The following is a 23,239-nucleotide window of genomic DNA, read 5'->3' as shown; positions in this document are numbered from 1 at the left end:
TTATTCACTTCAGTTCAGTCACTCAGTTGTGTCTGACTATTTGCAACCCCATGGAGTACAGCACGCCAGCCTTCCCTGTCCATCACCAACTCCTGGAGCTTACTCAAACTCATGTCCGTCGCGTCAGTGATGTTCTCCAATCATCTCATCCTCTGTCAACCCCTTCTCCTCTCACCTTCAATCTTTCCCAGCATCATGGTCTTTTCCAATGAGTCAATTCTTCACATCAGGTGGCCAAAGTAGTTTCATTGACCTCATCTATTGCTTTCTTAATCTCTGTTACATGTATCTCTGCTCTGATCTTGGATTTCTTCCCTTCTGTTAACTTTCCATTTTATTTGTTCTTTTTTCACTCATTGCTTTAGGTGTAAGATTAGGTTGTTTATTTGAGGTTTTTCTTGTTTCCTGAGGTAAGATGGTATTGCTATAAAATTCTCTCTTAACTGCTTTTGCTGCATCCCCCAGGCTTTGTGTTTTCCCTTTCATTACTCTATAGGTATATTATGATTTACTCTTTGATTTCTTCAGTGACTTAGCCTCCACATGTTTGTTTTTTTTCCTACAGTTTTTTTTTTTTTTTTTTTTTTTTAGTGCAGTTGATTTCTACTTTTTACCATTGTTTAATAATATGGGTTTGTTGTTGTTGTTCAGTCGCCCAGTCGTGTCTGACTCTTGGTGACCCCATGGGCTGCAGCTTGCCAGGCCTCCGTGTCCCTCACCATCTCCTGAAGTTTGCCTAAGTTCATGTCCATTGCATGAGTGATGCCATCCAGCCATCCAGCCATCCCACCCTCTGATGCCCTCTTCTCCTTCTGTCCTCAGTCTTTCCCACCATCAGGGACTTTTCCAATGAGTCAAGCTGTTCGCATCAGATGACCAAAATACTGGACTTTCAGCTCAGCATCAGTCCTTCCCAATGAGGATTCAGAGTTGGTTCCCCTTAAGATTGACTGGTTTGATTTCCTTGCTGTCCAAGGGCCTCGCAGGAGTCTTCTCCAGCACCACAGTTCAAAGGCATCAGTTCTTTGGTGCTCCACCTTCTTTACGCTCCAGTCTCACAACCGTACATGCCCACTGGGAAGACCATAGCCTTGACTGTATGGATCTTTGTCGGCAGAGTAATGTCTCTGATTCTCAACACACCGTCTAGGTTTGTCATAGCTTTCCTGCCAAGAAGCAAACGTCTTCTGACTTCATGGCTTCAGTGACCATCCGCAGTGATTTTAGAGCCCAAGAAGAGGAAATCTGTCACCATTTCTACCTTCCCGCCTCTATTTGCCATGAAGCAATGGGGTGGGATACCGTGATCATTTTTTTTTTTCAATATTTAGTTTTAAGCCGGCTTTTCCCACTCTCCTCCTTCACCCTCATCAAGAGGCTCTTTAGTTCCTCTTCCCTTTCTGCCATTAGAGTGGTATCATCCGCGTATCTGAGGTTGTTGAGGTTTCTCCTGCCTATCTTGATTCCAGCTGGCAAATCATCCAGCCCGGCATTTCTCATGATGTGCTCAGCATATAGAGTAAACAAACAGGGTGACAGCAGACAGCCCTGTCGTACCCCTTTCTTAGTGCTGAACCAGTCAGTTGTTCCATACAGTGTGTGTTTCTTCTTGACGCACATACAGGTTTCTCAGGAGACAGGTAAGATGGCCTGGTATTCCCATCTCTTGAAGAGCTTTCCACAGCTTTTTATGATCCACACAGACACAGGCTTTGGCGTAGTTGATGAACCAGAGGTAGATGGTTTCCTGGAATTCCCTTGGTTTCCCTATGATCCAGCGAATGTTGGCAGTTTGATCTCTGGTTGCTCTTCCTTTTCTAAACCCAACCTGGACATCTGGATGTTCTTGGTTCACATAATGCTGAAGGCTAGCATGCCAGATTTTAAGCATTTCCTTACTAGCATGGCAGTTCAGTTCAGTTCAGTGGCTCAGTCGTGTCCGACTCTTTGCAATCCCATGAATCGCAGCACGCCAGGTGTCCCTGTCCATCGCCAACTCCCGGAGTTCACTCAGACTCACGTCCATCGAGTCAGTGATGCCATCCAGCCATCTCATCCTCTGTCGTCCCATTCTCCTCCTGCCCCCAATCCCTCCCAGCATCAGAGTCTTTTCCAGTGAGTCAACTCTTCGCATGAGGTGGCCAAAGTACTGGAGTTTCAGCTTTAGCATCATTCCTTCCAAAGAAATCCCAGGGCTGATCTCCTTCAGAATGGACTGGTTGGATCTCCTTGCAGTCCAAGGGACTCTCAAGAGTCTTTTCCAACACCATAGTTCAAAACCATCAATTCTTCGATGCTCAGCTTTCTTCACAGTCCAACTCTCACATCCATACATGACCACTGGGAAAACCATAGCCCTGACTAGACGGACCTTTGTTGGCAAAGTAATGTCTCTGCTTTTCAATAGGCTATCTAGGTTGGTCATAACTTTCCTTCCACGGAGTAAGTGTCTTTTAATTTCATGGCTGCAGTCACCATCTGCAGTGGTTTTGGAGCCCCCGGAAATAAAGTCTGACACTGTTTCCACTGTTTCCTCATCTATTTGCCATGAAGTGATGGGACCAGATGCCATGATCTTCGTTTTCTGAATGTTGAGCTTTAAGCCAACTTTTTCACTCTCCTCTTTCACTTTCATCAAGAGGCTCTTGAGTTCCTCTTCACTTTCTGCCATAATGGTGGTGTCATCTGCGTATCTGAGGTTATTGATATTTCTCCCAGCAATCTTGATTCCAGCTTGTGTTTCTTCCAGCCCAGCGTTCCTCATGATGTACTCTGCATATAAGTTAAATAAGCAGGGTGACAATATACAGCCTTGACGTACTCCTTTTCCCATTTGGAACCAGTCTGTTGTTCCATGTCCAGTTCTAACTTTTGCTTCCTGACCTGCATATAGGTTTCTCAAGAAGCAGGTCAGGTGGTCTGGTATTCCCATGTCTTTCAGAATTTTCCACAGTTTATTGTGATCCACACGGTCAAAGGCTCCGGCATAGTCAATAAAGCAGAAATGGATGTTTTTCTGGAACTCTCTTGCTTTTTCCATGATCCAGCAGATGTTGGCAGTTTGATCTCTGGTTCCTCTGCCTTTTCTAAAACCAGCTTGAACATCCGGAAGTTCACGGTTCACGTATTGCTGAAGCCTGGCTTGGAGAATTTTGAGCATTACTTTACTAGCGTGTGAGATGAGTGCAATTGTGTGGTAGTTTGAGCATTCTTTGGCATTGCCTTTCTTTGGGACTGGAATGGAAACGGACTTTTTCCAGTCCCGTGGCCACTGCTGAGTTTTCCAAATTTGCTGGCATATTGAGTGCAGCACTTTCACAGCATCATCTTTCAGGATTTGAAATAGCTCCACTGGAATTCCATCACCTCCACTGGCTTTGTTCGTAGTGATGCTTTCTAAGGCCCACTTGACTTCACATTCCAGGATGTCTGGCTCTAGGCATGGCAGACGAGTGCAATTGTCCAATGGTTAGCACATTCTTTGGTACTACTCTTTTTGGGAATTGGGATGTGGATTGACTTTTTCCAGTCCTGTGGCCACTGGTAGGTCTTCCAGGTTTGCTAACACATTGGATGCAACACTTGATGGCATCATCCTTTAGGGTTTTGAGAAGTTCTACTGGAATTCTGTCGCATCCACTAGCTTTATTAAGAGCAGTGCTTCCTAAGGCCCACTTGACGTCACTCTCCAGAATAGGTGGCTCTGGGTGGTGACCACACCATCGCAGTAATCCAGTACATTAAGATCTTTTTTGGACAGTTCTTCTGTGTATTCTTTCCATATCTTCTTGATCTTTTCAGCATCTACTAGGTCTCTTCTGTTTCTGTTTTTGTTGTGCCCATCTTTGGGAAAAATATTCCCTTGATATCTCCAGTTTTCCTGAAGAGATCTCTAGTATTTCCTCTTCTGTTGTTTCTTCTAGTTTTATACACTGTTCGTTGAAGAAGGCCTTCTTGTCTCTCCGTGCTGTTCTTTGGAAATCTGCGTTTAGTTTGGTATACCTGTCTCTTTCTCCCTTGATCTTTGCTTCTCTTCTTTCTTTAGCTATTTGTAAGGCCTCCTGCCACTTTGCCTTCTTGCTTTCCTTTTTCATTTTGATGGTTTTGTGCACAGCCTCCTGTACAGTATAACAGACCTCAGTCCATCGTTCTTCAGACACACTGTTTACAAGTTCTAATCCCTTGAATCTATTTGTCGCCTCTGCTGCATTATCACAGTGGATTTGACTAAGTCATACCTGACTGGTCTAGAAGTTTTCACCACATTTGTAGGTTAAGCTTGAATTTTGCTATGTGAATCTGATGATCCGAGCCACAGTCAACTCCAGGTCTTGTTTTTTTCTGACTATATACGGATTCTCCATCTTCAGTTACAAAGACTGTAATCAATTTGATTTTGGTAGTGACCATTTGGTGATGACCATGCGTAAAACTGTCTCATGTGCTGTTGAAAAAGGGTATTAGTATCTCAATAATATGGAATTATTAAGATACAACTTCCTTACAAGGTCTCTGAGCCACTCTAAGCACATCCTCTTATGGTACCACCACCACAATCGAAACGAAAAACTCTTTCATCACCTGCAAAATTGCTTCTGGGTTTTTGTAGTTTAACCCCTTATGTCAATCCCCAGATGCAGGCAACACTCAATCTGTTTTCTCTCTATATAGTTTGGCCCCCTCAAGAATGTGAAGTAAATGGAATAGGCAGTAGATAGACCTATCCTTGAGGATTCTGTGAGGGAAAAGGATATATAGGTGACTCCTGGATGTGCAATGTACATGGCACCTGAGTATAGTGCCATGGGTTGATCGTTACCTACCTGTTCGTCAGATTGAAGGCTTACACTCTCCATAATGTGTATATGTATTGTCTGTTTAACTCATATTTAATTCAATGCAATTTCTCTTCTATGTTTGCAAGGGTTGTTTTATGGAATAGAAATGGTAAATCTTGGAAAAGAAAGTGCATCTTCTTTGTAAAAGTCCTCCATCTGCATCTGAGCAGTACTTACCAGGACGTCAACATCGCACAAGCACAGGTACGACAAGCACACTGTAGTCCTTCAAACGCTGCTCCCTGGGTCACACAGGGACAGCCCACATGGCAACCCCGGCAGCCCCATAGTGCCCGGCCAGACCTGCCCATTGGAGGTGAGAGTCTCCTCACTTTAAGTCAGCTGAGTAGCAGCCTTTATTGCATCTGCAAGCTTAACCAACTGCTATCATACAAAGGAATATATAAGCCAACTGCAAGGATTAGGAGTCGGACATTTTGGGGCATGATTACTGTGCCCACCCAAGCCAGCGCTGTCTTCAGGGCTCATCTACTCTAAATTCTTTGTTTGTGCCAGTCTCCCTCAAGAGTCCAGAGAAAGCAGTAGACCTGGGGCTGGTGCTGGTGGGCTGGGGGTGTGACGGGGAGGAAGCATCTTCCCTGGAGTTGGCTAGGCAGCAGAACCAGGCAGGATAGGGCCTAGGGCTCTCCAAGGCAGCTGCCGCTGTCTCCCAGGCTGGAGAACGGGCATGAGGGGGAAAGGCGACAGGGGTGCACTGAATGAGGCTGGGCTTCGGCCTTCCTCCTACCCTCTGGGGCACAGATGTATTTCTTTAGCCTATGCCTCAGGCCCTGCCACAGATCTCCCGCTGGAAGTGGATGGCTTGGGGCTGAGCCACGGCCTGTGATGTATGTGTTTCCAGCAACATTATAGTGAGGTACTTGGTCTGAACTGTGGGCTCAGAGGAGGGAAGGGAGCCTGGTAAAAAGTGAATGAGGGGTTGTGCCCATGCCCTCCCACCTCCCCTTCCATGAGCTTCTCCACTTCCTCACCCTGGTGACCACAGTCCCAGGCCCCTCTCTGCCCAAGGGTGGTGCTGATGCTGGTGCTGGCCTTCTCCCTGGGCACAACTTACCTACATGTCTCGGTGGGCAGAAAGCTCAGCTGGAAGGTCTCTGCCAATCTAACTCACTCAAACAACAGCGAGATGTGCTATGCTGCTGCTGCTAAGTCGCTTCAGTCGTGTCCGACTCTGTGAGACCACGTAGACGGCAGCCCAGCAGGCTTCCCGTCCCTGGGATTCTCCAGGCAAGAACACTGGAGTGGGTTGCCATTTCCTTCTCCAATGCATGAGAGTGAAAAGTGAAAGTGAAGTCGCTCAGTCGTGTCCGACTCTAGCGACCCCATGGACTGCAGCCTACCAGGCTCCTCCGTCCATGGGATTTTCTAGGCAAAAGTACTGGAGTGGGGGTGCCATTGCTTTCTCTGAGATGTGCTATACCACCAGGCAATAACCACTGGAGCAGCTGTAAACTAAGTGATCAAGCCCACCTGCTCCAGGGAGGGGTCTGACTGGAAGGAGTAAGTCCCACGCATGTTCTTTTCTGACCCTGAGGTCTGTGACTGTCCCAACCCTCGTGCTCTGTCCACCTGACCTCATGCTATGAGCCCCAGAAGGAAGTCAACGTGAGAATATGGGGGAAGGGCGGACCCAAGTGCTCCCCATTGCTCAGGTGCAGTCACCCCTAACTCCCCACAAGTAACCCAGGTTTGGGGGGGGGTCTCCTGTTTCTAAGATGGGCAGCCATGCCCCCGGAGCCACCTTCCCATTTTCACTCATCCACACCCTCAGCAGTTGGCAGACATCACAGAATCACAAGGTAGGATCCAGTGCCTCCTCCAGCGACTCCAACATTTTGAGATGTCCTGTCCTGAGGTTTGGTGAACTGCATCCTCCCCTTCTATGTTTTGGGAACGTGGCAGCACCCCTTGAATAAAGGAGATCCAACCCTTCCTTTGGCTCACTCAATGCCTTACAGAATCTGGACCAGTCTCTACTTCCATTACTCCCTGATTCACATCTTTCTGCCTCAAGGGGCATTATCCCTGACGGCTTTTATTCACACACAGAGATGCCCAGGCACCGACTTTGAATGTGCATCATACCCTCTTTTGTGAAATAAAACCATGGTCTTTCAGGAAGGGAGTCAGGCAGAACCTACCCTCACTTCACTCAAATACAAATGTGTCTCTCTGAGTCGCAGGCTGGCACAGCCCTGGGGTCTTGGCTGAGAGAAGGAAGTCCTCCCCAAACTTCAGGGCGGGGGGCAGAGCGGGGGTGGAATTGAACATGGATTTCAGACTTAGTCTTGTGTGCCCTAACAAGTAGTCTGGGAGACTGAGCTGGGACACTCTGGGAAGTATCATTTGCAGGAAAATCTATGTCATGGGGCCGGTGGAACAGTATTTGATGGAGACCCTGTAAGAACACAGACTTACCAACCATACTTGTCATAGAGCCTGACGGGCCTGTTTCCACTCAAGGGCAGAGAGACATCCAGGCTGCAGGAGTGTAGGCTGGTCAGCTGGCTAGGGCAGGGAGGCCATGAAAGCTCCAAGGACTGGACCATCCATCTCTAGCTGTCAGGGTGCACTCTGCCCCAGATTGGCACCAGACGCCTCTCCTGACTTCCAGCTCGGCAACTAACCTGAGCTTTTCTCCTGTGTTCCCCCTACCTTCGCTCCTGCTCCCCAGTTCACTGGGTCCAAGATTCATCCTCATGCCCTTTACTGAACCCGAGGAAGGGGAAGCGAAAGTTTTGGTGCCTGAGTCTCGGGGATGAGTGCTAAAGAGGAGAGGGGGAGAGTATGCAGGTTCCTGCTGCAAGGTGGCACCAGGGGGTGGGGTAGGGACTCCACTGAGAGGGGAGGGCCCGGGAAGGGGGAAGATGAGCACACCTGTGCCTGTTACCACCTGCTTAAGTAAACATGCAGGCAAGGTCATCGATGGCAAGCCAGGGGAGGGATCGAGGGTGCTCTGACAGGAAGGCAGAGTGGTCAGGGTAAGCAGGACAATGAGTGCAGTGAGGGAAGGGTGAAAGACTGGAGCTCTGTAAGGGGGTCACGAGTTCCTTCTGACAGGGAGGCAGAATGGCAGCAATGAATGGAAACTGCTAAACCCCAGAGGAGGGTGTTTAGAGAACTAGAAGAGGGCCTTCAGGGAAAAGGGAGGACGTGCCAATGTGGCCAGACAGAGCCCACACAGATGGGCGCGCTCCGCTGGCCTGACGGCCTGGATGGTAGCAGAGGCTGACCCAGAGTCCCCACCACGGATTCCAGAGGTACTGTTCTGGAAAATGTTCTGATGTGGAACAGCTCCCCACCAGGCCTGTCCCACTCCCTTAACCCCTACCCCCCAGAGAGAGGGCAGAACACAGAATAGGAGAAGTCCTTTAATCAGAAACTGCTGTGGCAAAACCAATGCAATATTGTAAAGTAAAATAAATTAATTAATTAAAAAAAAAACACAACTGCTGTGAGACTGGGGCAGAGAGGGGGCAAAACAAGGGGCAGAGGACGCTCTGGTGGAGGCAGAACAAGAGGCAACAGGCTTGGCCACAGCTTGCCGGCCCCGGAGGTAACAGCTGCTCCTCTTGCAGGAAGATACTGGGCTCAACCTGTGAAACAGCAGTCAGGGAAGAGCCTCAAGCCAGGGCCAGCCCACAGCCCTGCTCAACAGCCAACGTTGTGGGGAGGGGTATGGAACGTGTAACACTCACTTCAAGGGATCCGGAACTTCTCAGCCAGGTACTGCAAGGAGGCTGCAACAGGGAGAGGCATAAACAGGTGCTCCAGACAGACGGACATAGAAGCCTGTCCCCCTGTCCCCGTGGGGAACCACCTAGCCCTGCAACCTGAAACCCATGTACCCCCAGCCCTGATGCAAAGAAAGAGCTCTGGGCCCGATCGGGCCCCACTGCCGGAATTAAATGTGGAGCCATTTCCTAAAAGGAAATAAAATGTGCCAGCAGCCCTCAAGCTTGGGGCCACGCCCAAACCATTCAAAAATTGTCTTGCAAAATATCCAACAAGAACCTTAGAGGCCACACCAGATCACCAAGGCATCTCTACAAGTCCTATCAGAAGGAACTCTCTAGGACTCGAATGGCTGGCAGAGTGTGCACGCAGTCCACACAGTACGTTGTTACTTGTCCGCACGCCCAGCCCAACATGCACCGCACGCTCCAGGGGCAGGCTTGCTAGGTTCTCCTCCCCACAGGAATGCTGCTCCCTGCGAGGCCCCCTGCACTTGCAGCCCACCCCACCCCAAGGGCCCACCCCGCTTCTGCACTAAGAACCCGCCGCTCTCTGTCCCTGGTTCCTCATACCAAGTTGCTTCTTAAGGTCGTCTATTTCTTTCTCTAGCACCAGACACTAGGCCAGCAGACACAGGAGGAAGAGAAATGGTTAGTATACACCCGGCTCCCCTCTCCTCCTCCTCCTCTCCTCTCCCCCGGGCCCTCCATCCCAAAGCCAGGTATCCAGACTGGCAAGGGAAAGACTTTCCTCAGTGGAAAGGAGGTGGGCTCCCTCCCTGGGGTATGGGATGGGGCCAGGGGGCAGGCGGGGAGGGGGCCCACACATGTCAGTTGTACTTGGACCCAGATCCCACCATGGGGTTTGGGTGTGCATTTCCAGGAGTCAGAAGAAGCATTACCCGAAGACAGCCGTGCCTTCCGGGTGGCTGCTGCTGCCTTTTCGGTCTTGGGTGATGGTCAGCTGGTTTCTGGTCACCTGACAGGGAAATGACACACAATCCAGCTTCCCAGGCTCCCAGTGAGGTGGAAAGGGCCAAGCAGGGTCTAACGCGAGGTGAGGCAGTACCACCCTCTGCTAGCATCAAGCCTCCCCTGCTCTGCCCGGCAGGCAGCCCAAACCTTTTCTCTGGGCCTGCCCCTCCTATTCCGCAGGGGCAGCCATTTCACCACGATGGTCGCCAAAGACTGTGGTTCTGGGTTCGAGCCTCCCAGAGCGGCAGCCACAGCCAGCACCTGGGAGAGCAATGTGGGCGAACAGCACTTCACAGAAAAGGCTATTAGCCTGCAGGTCTACGCCCAGAGTAGCTGTTGGGGCACTGCCACCAATCACCCCTGCCAAACAAATCCCACACAGAAGGTGATGGGGCCAGGGCCAGCCCTGTTGACACCCTGTTTCCCATGGAGGAAGTGGCCTGAGAGCAAGGCTGAGCCCTCAGAAAAGAGAGAGTGAGTCAGAGACAGAGGTTTCTGCCCTCACCCCTGGTCTCCACCCCCCAAATCAAAACCCAGGACACTCACCTGAGGGGCCAGGCCCTCTGGGCATGACTTCTCCCTTGTTCATGGCCATGCGCTCTGAGTTTCCTGAATCCTGCCCGCCTCTGATGCTGAGGTTGGCGGTGCTGGGTTCTCCATGATGCACCCGTGGACAAGATGGCCACGGCCTGTCAGTGGTCAGCTAAAAACAAAGATTTCTCACTGATCTGGAGTAAGGACGTGTGTGTGTGTATGTGTGTGTGTGTGTGTGTGTGTGCACGCGCGCACGCGCACACATGTGTGTACCAGTGCATTTATGTGTCTTTGTCTGTGTGTGAGAGAGCTCGTATGAGTCAAGACCGAGCTGAGGCAGGGAATTGGAAAGAGAATTGAAAGGCTGATCTCTTTAGCACATTCTCCGTCAGTCAGCCCCAGGCCAGCAGGCAGAGCTGAGCAGGGGACAACAGTGTGGCACTGAGAAAGCCCGGGGTCCCTGCAAGGAAGGTTTGGGGAACAGCCAGGAAGCAGGATTCAGGAAAGTGATGCGTCTCAACACCGAAGCTCTGTGAAGCTTTTAAGGGGTCCCCTCAAATCAATTCCCTTCCACGCCAGCCCCAGCCTCGTGGAGGAGGCTGGAAACAGGCCACGGGTGGAGAACGAGCCCAGCACACCCAAAGTGCTACCTTAATGTTTGTCCCTAGTAAAAGGACCCCAATCTGGCATCCTAATGACCCTGTGACTGAGGGTCACCCAGTGATGACCCCTGAGGAATGGAGAGAGGGGAGCACGGGGTGAAGACGTGTGTCCTGGGGAGGGTGGGAGGGGAAGAGTGGGGAGAGAGGAGGGGCCTGGCCTACTCACTTGGCCCTTTGTGGCTGGGTCTCTATTTGGGTCGTTGTCTTCTCCTGACACCACCGTTGCTGCCACCGACTCCCGGGCCCGCCTAGCCACGGATTTCTTCCTGGCGCCGGTGTGCTTGGACTCTTTGGCTCCCCCAGGGACCAAGGCATACTTCTGGGACCTCCCAGGCAGCGGGATGCCGGAGATTGGGGGTAAGGTGGCCGGAGCCAGGGGAGTGGCCGAACTTCCCCGTCCCCAGGAAGGGAAGGTTCTCCCCAGGGCAGGTTTGGAGACGGCCCCAAGGGATTTCTTCTCCTGGACCCTCTTCCTCCTAGGACTGGGCCGCGGCAGCCTGCCTGTAGCGGCAGCTGCAGTAGCTGCTGCTGCTGCTACTCCCGGGTAGCTGGGCAGGCTGCCCCCCTTCCCCCCGAGTACGCTCTGCATTTTCTTAGGAGGTGAGATGTCCTCCTGCTCTGCATCGCCCTGCTTGCCCTGCCTTTCCACAACCGAAATCAATCCTCGTGGAGCCGAGGACAGGCAAATGCCTGGCAAGTTAGGGAGATTCTCCCTGCCTTGGACTTTCGAGTGTCTGGGTGTGTCCCCAGGATCCTTGGGGCTGTTCAGCTTGGCCTGGCCTCCGTCTTTGGGATAAATGCTCACCCTCATAGGCTGTATCTCACTGCACTCATCAGAGGACTCGGAGTCGGAGAACAGCCTGGCTGGGCTTACTGAGGGGGGCCACGGGCGATCCACAGCCACGTTCAACCTACTCTTAGTGCTTCTCTTAGGGTTCCCCCAGACCCGGCCCGTCCTGGGCCTGCCGACCCGGAGAGGGCTGGCCTCAGCCCGTGCCGCTTCCCCACACCTCTGGGCGGCCGCGCCTCGACTGCCGAGACACGCCTCCATGTCCAGCAAGGCAGACACGTGGCCGACCGCCTGGCTCTCCGGGGACATGTGTCTGAGGATGCCCCGCAAGTCCAGGTCGGCCAGCTGCCGCACGATGGCCTGCAATGACTCGTCAGATAGCTGCAGGGCGTACCCTGTGTCGTCGGCCGGGGAGCCAGGTCGGCCTTCGCAGCCCAACAGCACCGGCCCTCCCGCTTCCAGCACCTCCCGCTCTGACTCGAAGCCCTCAGGGTCTGGGAAGCCATCCCCGCCCTCACCCTCGCCGCTTCGCGGTGCCCCCGGCTCGGGGCCGGGGTCGGGGCCGGGTCCCCGCGGGGCTGTGGAGCCGGCCTCAAGGCCGCTGGTCTGCTCCCCGCACTCTGAGCCAAAATCCGGTCCGCAAACAAGCTCCTTATCATCCGAGGAGCTCATGTCGCGATCTGGGTGGCCTCCGGACCTGGGGCGGTGACGGTTTATCAACCGGGTCGCGGTGGCGGCTGTGATGGCGGTCGGGGCAGCTGCGGCGGGTGGCGTCTGGAGGTGCCGTCAAGCACCACAGGCACCGCACGCGAGAGGTGGTCGCAAACGACGCGAGGCTTTCAGCAGGCCAGCGCTGCCGCCTCCTCATTGGTCTGGTTCCCGCCAACCAGCACGCGCCTTGTTTGCCCGCCCCCTCGAGGTGTAACCAATGGGGTCGAGGGCCTCCTCTGGTTTGTTGCCAAGCCCAAAAGCCATGCCGGCAGTTGGCGAGTTGGCTGGTGAAGGTCATGCTGCGAGTGTATCTCTGTCAAGCCTCTCGTCCCACCTCCTCCTGTCCCACCTCCCCTTTCCGGTTAGAGTCACAGCCCTGAGTTCTGACTGTGTACAAAGTGGGTGGAGCGGGAGGCTGAGGCGGGGTTGGGGCGGGTAGTGAGGGTGCTGGGCGCCTAGCACGTGCTGAAAGCATTTGCCAGCCTTCCTTCCACCACAAGGCTTATGACCCAATGGGAGAATGGGCAGAGGAATCCTGCACTCAGTGATGAGTGGTCGGCGTACTTCTCCCTAAGAGGCCAGAGGACAAAGGGATCGTGGTTTTGTTCTGTAACATCTCTGCCTCAACTGCTCCATCAAACGTTCTTGGCAGGCAGATTTGGGGGACAGACTGGGGTTGACCTCACTCCCTCAGCTCTTTCCCCACTCTGAGGCAATTCAAAGAAGAGAGAGTCTCAGTCAGTGTCCAGTTACACCCGCAAAGATGCTCACCCCTGCTGATCCTGGAGATGTAAACTAAAACCACGGATCGGGCTTCACACACTAGGATGACAAGCTTCCAAGTGCTTAACCATTCTGAGAGTGGGAGAGTTTAGGAGCAAACCTCTGTGGCGGTGGTGCAAGAAATCCATTTGGGAGGTGATTTGGCAGAATCTATGAAAAGCAACTTACACAGCAGAGACCCCGTGCCCTGCACTCTTCTAAGTGCTGTACGTAAATAGTAATGCTTCCTTGTGACACTCCTAGGACTATAATACTAATGATTACCAGCCTCTTACAGGTGAGGAAACAGGTACTGAGAGGTTCGGCCACTGGCCCATGGTCTTTTGGCCCATGGGGATAAGTGGTAGAATTGAAGCCAAGCAATCTGACTCCAGAGTCCTTGCTTTGATCCAAAGATCTAAAAAAGCTATTTTCCCCCCTCTCTCAGGAAGTCCACTGCCTGGCACATCTTCTAAAATTGAGGGTTTATTTCTAAGATGTCTGTTTTACTCCATTGGTCTATGTGTTAATATGGCAGTAACGCACAGTTTTGATTACTGTAGCTTTGTAATGTTTTGAAATCAACAAGTGTGAGTTCTCTACTTTTTCTTTGTCCAAATTGCTTTGCTTATTAAGGATCTCTTTAGATTCTACTTAAATTTTAGGACAAGTTTTTCTATTTCGGTAAAGCATGCTATTGGGATTTTGATAGGGTTTGCAGTGTGTAGATCACTCTGGGTCGTGTGTTAGAAGAACAGATCAAGTGGAGTGTGTGTGTGTGTGTGTGTGTGTGTGTGTGTGTAAAAGAATTGACTCATTCAATTATAGAGGCTGGTAAGTCCCAAGATCTAGAGGGTGAGTTGGCTAGCTGGAGACCCAGAAGGCCAGTGGTTTAGCTCTAGTCCAGGTTAGAAGGCCTAAGAACCAAACCAGTAGAGCTGATATTTCAGTTTGGGTCTAAAGGCAGGAAAAGAAGCTGATGTCCCAGGTTGCCTTTTTGTTTTATTATGACTATCAGCTGATTAGGTAAAGCCCACCCACATTATCAGTGGGGGAGGGGGGGGAATCTGTTTTACCCAGTTGACTGATTTAAATGTTAATCTCATGAAAAAGCACCCTACAGAAACACCCAGAATAATGTTTGACTAAATATCTAGGCACTCTGTGGGACCAGTCAAGCTGACACATAAAATTAACCACCTCAGATAGTTTGGACTTCTTAACAATATTTAGTATTCCAGTCTGTGCAGACAGATGCCTTTCCATTTATTTGTCTTTTTCAGTTTCTTTCAGCAATGTTTTGTAGTTTGCAGTGTACAAGTTTTTTGGCTCCTTGCTTGAGTTTATTCCTCAGTATTTTATCCTTTTTTGCTGCTAATGTCAATGGAATTGTTTTCTTAATTTCCTTTTCAAATTGTTCTTTGTTAGTGTATAGTAATACAACTGAATTTTGCTTTTGGATTTTGTGTCCTACAACTTTGTTGAATTTGTTTACTAGTTCTACCAGTTGTGTGCACGTGTGTGTGTGTGGGCGCGTGTAATCTTTTGAGTTTTGCATGTACAAAATCATGCTCTCTTCAGTAGAGCTAATTTTACTTCTTTCTGATTTGGATGCCTTTTATTTCTTTTGCTTTCCTAACAGCTCTGGCTATGACTTCCAGTTGTTGAATACTAACATAATGGTGAGAGCAGGCTTCCTTGCCTTGTTCCTTACCTTAGAAGAAGAGATTTCAGTTTTTCACCACTGAGGATGATGTTAGTTGTGGCCTTTATTATGTTGAGGTAATTTCTTTCTACTCCTAGTTCTTTGACTGTTTTTTTCTCATGGAGTGATGAATTTTTTATGCATCTATAGAGATGATCATGTGATTTTTGTCCTTCATTCTGTTAATGTGTTTTATTACATTGATTGATTTTTACATGCACCCAAGGGATAAATCCCTTTTGACCATGGTACATGGTCCTTCTAATGTGCCATTGAATTGTTTTGCTAGTATTTTGTTGAGGATTTTTGCATCTGCATTTGTCCGGGAAAGTGGCCTGTAGTGTTCTTTTCTTTTGGTGCCTTTGATATCAGGATAATGCTGGCCTCATAAAATGAGTTTGGAAGTGTTCCCTCTTCTTCAATTTTTTGGAAGCATTTGAGAAAGATTGGTATTAATTCTTTAAATGTTTGCTGGAATTCTCCAGTGATGCTATCAGTTCCTGATTTTGTGTGTGTGGGAGGGAGAGGTTTGTCATTACCAATTCAATCTCATTATTGGTCTATTGGGTTTTCTGTTTCTCCTTGATTCAGTTCTGGTAGATTGTGTGTTTCTAGGAATTTATTCATTTCTTCTAGGTTGTCCAATTTCTTGCCACAATTGTTCATAATATTCTTGTGTAATCCTGTTTGTTATTGTCGCATTGGTTATAATATCCCCTCTTTTATTTATGATTTTAGTAATTTTACTCTTTTTCTCTTAGTTAATCTAGGTAAGTATTTAAAAAAAAATTCTTTGTGTATAAAGAAGTTTGCTCACAACAGTGTTGTTTACAAGGGCAAAAAACCCTGACTGCTACTTACATTTTCATCACAAAAGCTACTAATATCTGTTGAAACTTTACTATGTGCTAGGCCCTCTACATGCATTATGTCATTTAATTCTCACAACAGCCATGTGAGGTAGACACTAATCTTATCCCTATTTTATATACAAGGCACAAACTTGTGATAACTCGTCCGAAGTCAAACATCTAGTAGGTGGTGCAATCAGGATTTAAAGTCTGGTCTTTGGGTTTATATAGATACAAATCTGTGTTATACAACTATTCGAAAAGGAAGCATGTTGCAATAAAAGATATAACTGCACTGTTCTAAGCAAGATTTCAAGAAATCTGCAAGTGCCTAAAAACGTTGTATTGAAACATGAATGTCCAGGATGGGTTTCTGGCAACCAGTGGGTGCAATGGCTCAGAAGCTTTTTTTTTTTTTTTCTTTGGTTATGGGCCCTGTGTTAGTCTGTTCGAGTTGCCAAAACCAAATACCACAGGCTGGATGGCTTAAACAAAAGACATTTAGTTTCTCATAGTTCGGGTTACCAGAAGTCCAAGATCAAGGTGCCAGCAAGTTCAACTCCTGGTGTAGGCACTCCTCTTGTATTGCAGTTGGCCACCTTCCCTCTGTTTCCTCACATGACATTTCCTCTGTGTGTGTATGGAGACAGAGAGAGAGCGCGCGCGAGAGATCTGGTAACTCCTCCTCTTATAAGGACGTCAGGTCCTTTGGGATTAGGGCCCCACTCTTACACCTCTGGATGTGTTGTGCTTGGTCACTCAGTTGTGTCTGACTCTTGGTGACCCCGTGAACTGTGGCACACCAGGCTCCTCTCTCCATGGGAATTCTCCAGGCAAGAATCCTGGAGTGGGTTGCCATGCCCTCCTCCAGGGGAACTTCCCAACACAGGGATGGAACTCAGGTGTGCCACACTGCAGGTGGGTTCGTTACCATCTAGCCACCAGGGAAGCCCAAGAATACTAGATTGGGTAGCGTATCCCTTCTCCAGGGGTACTTCCCGACACGGGAATCAAAACCTATATTGCAGGCAGCTTCTTTACCAGCTCCCTCAGTTAACCCTAATTACCTCTCTAAAGGCTCCATCTCCAAATTCAGTCACATTGAGCGTTAGGGCTTTAAGATAGGCATTTGAGGGCCACACAATTCAGCCCATAATAGGACTCCTTTGAGAATCTATTGAAAGCTCTATACACCCTCCCAAGAAGACTGTATACATTGCCTCCCACAACTCTGCACACAATTTCAGGAAGTTCTTGGAATCCAGGTTGAGAGCCACTGTTCTAGGTCAGCTTCCTCTTTTCCCAGGTGGAGAAACAAGAGCTTCAGAAAGGGGAAGTGCTTTTCGTCAGGTTAGGAGAGAGGTAGGTCTCCTGATTGCTCATCAAGTGCTTTTACTCTGCCTTATGTTAGGCCTGTTAGGTCAACAATCCACGGTGACCCCAAAACACTAGCGATTCTGTGGGTGCAGTGAGGGGGAGTGCTTCACCTGGGATGCTCAAGTGAGTGAACAAGGCTCTAGCTATAACTGACAGTAAATGGGACCGGTTTCATTGTTTCAAATTAGTCAGGAGGTTGGGAAGAAGCTGCCCCAGCTTCAACATACATCCACAAGAGTTCTGAGTGTGAGGCGATGCAGGTGCTTCTGTCCTAACAAACAGCCAAGTGGGGACTGAACAGGTAGAGTTGAACTGCCTGCTGGCCTGGACATGGCACTGTCCCTCTCCTCTCAGATTCCTATTTGTACACCCCTCAGGAGTAGACCTGTTAGATTTCTACATGAGATTATCTAGCTCTAATATTCTGTACGTCTGTGATTCTGGGGCAGGAACCATGCGGGACAAATCAGCTGAGGCATGTGGGTCCTAGTTCAGTTCAGTTCAGTCGCTCAGTCGCGTCCCACTCTTTGCGACCCCATGAATTGCACGGCGCCAGGCCTCCCTGTCCATCCCCAACTCCCGGAGCTTACCCAAACTCATGTCCATCGAGTCGGTGATGCCATCCAGCCCTCTCATCCTCTGTCGTCCCATTCTCCTCCCGCCCCCAATCCCTCCCAGCATCAGAGTCTTTTCCAACGAGTCAACTCTTCGCATGAGGTGGCCAAAGTATTAGAGTTTCAGCTTTAGCATCCGTCCTTCCAAAGAACACCCAGGACTGATCTCCTTTAGAATGGCCCTAGAATCATGGGCAAAACAATTTTTTTTTCAAAATGTCTTCTGATGGTGTCCAAGAATTAGCAATAAAACACATGTAGTTTAAAGAGATGAAAAATCCCGAATAAGCACAAGACCCTTTACACGCTCAGTCATTTAAGGTAAAGTCTCAACAGAAATGTTTCCTCAATTTCTGTTTCAGGTCTATCCTTAAAAAGGGAGGCAAATTATAATAGCTGGAATTCTGAACAACAAGGTTAGAGGGTGGAACAGTATTTATAATGGGAAAAGTTATGTTATCTTTAGGCAGAGGGGTGGCCCCAGAAAATGACTCTTGTTTCATTTCATCAATCAACGAGCATTTACAAAACAAGACATTCTTCCTATTGACCCTATCAATGCCACAAACCAGTGTGGAGCCTTCACTTGGGCCACAAGCCTAGAAACAAAAGCAGGGGCACTCACTGCGGGGTGGAGGCTAACATTTCTGGAAAATTCTTCCAGCTTTGCTCCCTACAAAGAACAAGGGAAGGGCTTGAAGGGCTGTGCACACCCACCTACTGCTTCTGTGCCAGGGGAAGGTGGGAGCACACCCAGTGTAGCACATCAATGGTCTCAGTTTCTGTCTGAGGAGAAAGAGGAAGACTAGAGCTGCTGATGCGGGGAGCAGGGGTGAAGGTTGGCGTTGAGATAGCAGTGTCAAAAGGGCAAGGGAGATGCAGCGCATCCAACCACCAGCACCAGCACCATCCCCATCACCACCATATTGGCACAAATAAGCTCTTCAGTCTCAGGGATTAATAGACGAATCACAAAGAACACGAGGAGCTCCAAAGGCATGGCATCTGGCCCTTCCCAACCAACGGCGTTAACGATACTGCCCTCGCCTGGTCAAATCTGTGTATTACAGCGCAGGCACATTGCTTTGGATTTTTGGCCTTCATTTCTTTTTCTCAGGTTCTTGGTGCTCCACCTCTGAGAGGAAGTGGATGGGGAGGGGAGAAGTCTCTGAGAAATTGTATCCAAATACATCACTTCTGTGAGTTTCAGCACAAGTTCACAATTAAATTCTGAATGATAATGTACTACCTAAATATGGAATATTTATTAAAAACTGAGATTGATATTATAATTATGTAAGCATCACTTTATTTTTTTTCTTTACAAAGGTATGAGTTCTCCAAAATATAGCTATTAATGTAGATGAAATCAGATTTCTAAGCTCAATTAGATATGTTATAAACAAAGAAAGTAACTTTGGTTCTACTTCTGGTTAGAACATAATTACAATATGCTTATACTGGGATGTTATTTCCCTAGGCATTATCTTTTTCCTCAATTATACTGCAATGTAACATAGAGAAGAAGTCACAATATATGTGTGGACTGTAATAATTGATTATCAAGCGTATACCCCCAGGTCACAGAAGAGGATAGTGTTGGCTTCCCCCAAGACTCCTGAAGTTTCCCTGTCTTATCTTAGCCCTATTCCTTATTCAAGGAGAATAGGCACACTCTTCCTTATATACCATCCTTTCTTCCCTTTTCCTCAAAATTTTATAGAGTATATACATGTTCAGTTCAGTTCAGTGGTGTCCAACGCTTTGCGACCCCACGAATCGCACCGCGCCAGGCCTCCCTGTCCATCACCAACTCCCGGAGTTCACTCAAACTCATGTGCATCGAGTTGGTGATGCCATCCAGCCATCTCATCCTCTGTCGTCCCCTTGTCCTCCTGCCCCCAATCCCTCCCAGCATCAGAGTCTTTTCCAGTGAGTCAACTCTTCGCATGAGGTGGCCAAAGTACTGGAGTTTCAGCTTTAGCATCATTCCTTCCAAAGAAATCCCAGGGCTGATCTCCTTCAGAATGGACTGGTTGGATCTCCTTGCAGTCCAAGGGACTCTCAAGAGTCTTTTCCAACACCATAGTTCAAAACCATCAATTCTTCGATGCTCAGCTTTCTTCACAGTCCAACTCTCACATCCATACATGACCACTGGAAAAACCATAGCCCTGACTAGACGGACCTTTGTTGGCAAAGTAATGTCTCTGCTTTTCAATAGGCTATCTAGGTTGGTCATAACTTTCCTTCCACGGAGTAAGTGTCTTTTAATTTCATGGCTGCAGTCACCATCTGCAGTGGTTTTGGAGCCCCCGGAAATAAAGTCTGACACTGTTTCCACTGTTTCCTCATCTATTTGCCATGAAGTGATGGGACCAGATGCCATGATCTTCGTTTTCTGAATGTTGAGCTTTAAGCCAACTTTTTCACTCTCCTCTTTCACTTTCATCAAGAGGCTCTTGAGTTCCTCTTCACTTTCTGCCATAATGGTGGTGTCATCTGCGTATCTGAGGTTATTGATATTTCTCCCAGCAATCTTGATTCCAGCTTGTGTTTCTTCCAGCCCAGCGTTCCTCATGATGTACTCTGCATATAAGTTAAATAAGCAGGGTGACAATATATAGCCTTGACGTACTCCTTTTCCCATTTGGAACCAGTCTGTTGTTCCATGTCCAGTTCTAACTTTTGCTTCCTGACCTGCATATAGGTTTCTCAAGAAGCAGGTCAGGTGGTCTGGTATTCCCATGTCTTTCAGAATTTTCCACAGTTTATTGTGATCCACACGGTCAAAGGCTCCGGCATAGTCAATAAAGCAGAAATGGATGTTTTTCTGGAACTCTCTTGCTTTTTCCATGATCCAGCAGATGTTGGCAGTTTGATCTCTGGTTCCTCTGCCTTTTCTAAAACCAGCTTGAACATCCGGAAGTTCACGGTTCACGTATTGCTGAAGCCTGGCTTGGAGAATTTTGAGCATTACTTTACTAGCGTGTGAGATGAGTGCAATTGTGTGGTAGTTTGAGCATTCTTTGGCATTGCCTTTCTTTGGGACTGGAATGGAAACGGACTTTTTCCAGTCCCGTGGCCACTGCTGAGTTTTCCAAATTTGCTGGCATATTGAGTGCAGCACTTTCACAGCATCATCTTTCAGGATTTGAAATAGCTCCACTGGAATTCCATCACCTCCACTGGCTTTGTTCGTAGTGATGCTTTCTAAGGCCCACTTGACTTCACATTCCAGGATGTCTGGCTCTAGGCATGGCAGACGAGTGCAATTGTCCAATGGTTAGCACATTCTTTGGTACTACTCTTTTTGGGAATTGGGATGTGGATTGACTTTTTCCAGTCCTGTGGCCACTGGTAGGTCTTCCAGGTTTGCTAACACATTGGATGCAACACTTGATGGCATCATCCTTTAGGGTTTTGAGAAGTTCTACTGGAATTCTGTCGCATCCACTAGCTTTATTAAGAGCAGTGCTTCCTAAGGCCCACTTGACGTCACTCTCCAGAATAGGTGGCTCTGGGTGGTGACCACACCATCGCAGTAATCCAGTACATTAAGATCTTTTTTGGACAGTTCTTCTGTGTATTCTTTCCATATCTTCTTGATCTTTTCAGCATCTACTAGGTCTCTTCTGTTTCTGTTTTTGTTGTGCCCATCTTTGGGAAAAATATTCCCTTGATATCTCCAGTTTTCCTGAAGAGATCTCTAGTATTTCCTCTTCTGTTGTTTCTTCTAGTTTTATACACTGTTCGTTGAAGAAGGCCTTCTTGTCTCTCCGTGCTGTTCTTTGGAAATCTGCGTTTAGTTTGGTATACCTGTCTCTTTCTCCCTTGATCTTTGCTTCTCTTCTTTCTTTAGCTATTTGTAAGGCCTCCTGCCACTTTGCCTTCTTGCTTTCCTTTTTCATTTTGATGGTTTTGTGTACAGCCTCCTGTACAGTATAACAGACCTCAGTCCATCGTTCTTCAGACACACTGTTTACAAGTTCTAATCCCTTGAATCTATTTGTCGCCTCTGCTGCATTATCACAGTGGATTTGACTAAGTCATACCTGACTGGTCTAGAAGTTTTCACCACATTTGTAGGTTAAGCTTGAATTTTGCTATGTGAATCTGATGATCCGAGCCACAGTCAACTCCAGGTCTTGTTTTTTTCTGACTATATACGGATTCTCCATCTTCAGTTACAAAGACTGTAATCAATTTGATTTTGGTAGTGACCATTTGGTGATGACCATGCGTAAAACTGTCTCATGTGCTGTTGAAAAAGGGTATTAGTATCTCAATAATATGGAATTATTAAGATACAACTTCCTTACAAGGTCTCTGAGCCACTCTAAGCACATCCTCTTATGGTACCACCACCACAATCGAAACGAAAAACTCTTTCATCACCTGCAAAATTGCTTCTGGGTTTTTGTAGTTTAACCCCTTATGTCAATCCCCAGATGCAGGCAACACTCAATCTGTTTTCTCTCTATATAGTTTGGCCCCCTCAAGAATGTGAAGTAAATGGAATAGGCAGTAGATAGACCTATCCTTGAGGATTCTGTGAGGGAAAAGGATATATAGGTGACTCCTGGATGTGCAATGTACATGGCACCTGAGTATAGTGCCATGGGTTGATCGTTACCTACCTGTTCGTCAGATTGAAGGCTTACACTCTCCATAATGTGTATATGTATTGTCTGTTTAACTCATATTTAATTCAATGCAATTTCTCTTCTATGCTTGCAAGGGTTGTTTTATGGAATAGAAATGGTAAATCTTGGAAAAGAAAGTGCATCTTCTTTGTAAAAGTCCTCCATCTGCATCTGAGCAGTACTTACCAGGACGTCAACATCGCACAAGTGCCGGGGTCCAGCCCCAGCTGATCCAGGGTATTCGAAGGAGAGACGGCGTAGGCGAGGGTCAGGAACAACTGCTTAATTAAACGTTAATTAAGGATATAAAGAGTAATAGAATAAGGATAGCTCAGTAGGAAAATTCAGTGGAGAAAAGAGGCTGAGTAGCTTGGTTTTCGCGGGGGACCAATAAAACTTCAAGACAAGAAGCTTGCACCACTTACGTAGGCCGCAGGAGTCCTTCCGTTCTCCCGAAGGAGAGGAGACACTGAGGCCTCCCCGGTCGGATCTTAGAAGCCCAGGCATAATTAGTAAGCATGGTGGGTTCCGCGCTCCAGATGGAGACTCAACCAGAGTGAGAGAGAGAGACATGGGGAGACCAGTCTTTCGAGGAACTGATCCCCATTCTTTATTTTCCATGGTCTACTTTTATACACTGAGCTGTTATACAAAAGTCACGCGGGGTCAGCAGTCCTGACTTTTATCAAAGTCAGGTGCTTCATACAAATGTATACAGAGGTCTTAGGGGTGTTACATCATCTTCTGGCCAGGGGGCCTGCTGACAATTTACGACCCTCTCCTTGTGACAGCGGTCAGTCAACCAGGACACTTATTTCTCCAGGGGTGATTATTCTTAAAACAGACGCCACCCAAATAAAGTTACATTCCTATAGGGTGAGGGTGTAGTGGGTTTTAGTTAAGGAAAGAATTTACTTAGCCTAAGGTCTAACGTGATTTATATCAAACGTTAATACTTATTTCTTCCATATATTCATTAATGTGTGTAAGGGCAGGGGATATGGAGACTTAGCAACAAA

At 48.1% G+C, this 23,239-nt stretch overlaps 1 protein-coding gene across 2 annotated transcripts; it reads right to left on the bottom strand.

The window, feature by feature from the left end:
* Positions 1-8,216: 8,216 nt before the first annotated feature.
* Positions 8,217-12,352, bottom strand: LOC129639004 (uncharacterized protein CXorf49 homolog). Of its 2 annotated transcripts, XM_055563797.1 has the most exons (6): positions 10,931-12,352; positions 10,115-10,271; positions 9,496-9,572; positions 9,167-9,212; positions 8,558-8,599; positions 8,217-8,455 (listed from the first exon to the last, which is right to left on the bottom strand). In XM_055563797.1, exons 1-5 carry the CDS (start codon positions 12,224-12,226, stop codon positions 8,559-8,561), a joined length of 1,617 nt encoding a protein of 538 aa, XP_055419772.1. In that variant the 5' UTR covers positions 12,227-12,352; the 3' UTR covers positions 8,217-8,455; position 8,558. The 2 variants fall into 2 exon arrangements, with proteins under 2 accessions (XP_055419772.1, XP_055419773.1); XM_055563798.1 differs by lacking the exons at positions 8,217-8,455; positions 8,558-8,599; positions 9,167-9,212 and adding an exon at positions 9,716-9,829.
* Positions 12,353-23,239: the final 10,887 nt, after the last annotated feature.

The sequence above is a fragment of the Bubalus kerabau genome, chromosome X (genome assembly GCF_029407905.1).
Source record: "Bubalus kerabau isolate K-KA32 ecotype Philippines breed swamp buffalo chromosome X, PCC_UOA_SB_1v2, whole genome shotgun sequence".
Taxonomy (NCBI): domain Eukaryota; kingdom Metazoa; phylum Chordata; class Mammalia; order Artiodactyla; family Bovidae; genus Bubalus; species Bubalus kerabau.
This window is presented reverse-complemented; position numbering and strand designations above follow the sequence as displayed.

Coding starts and splice junctions, on each gene's coding strand:
- LOC129639004 (XM_055563797.1), bottom strand. CDS start 12,226: ATGAGCTCCTCGGATGATAAGGAGCTTGTTTGCGGACCGGATTTTGGC. Junction 9,213..9,495: donor GAAGGCACGGCTGTCTTCGG/GTAATGCTTCTT, acceptor CTGCTGGCCTAG/TGTCTGGTGCTAGAGAAAGA. Junction 8,600..9,166: donor CGACCTTAAGAAGCAACTTG/GTATGAGGAACC, acceptor TCCCTGTTGCAG/CCTCCTTGCAGTACCTGGCT.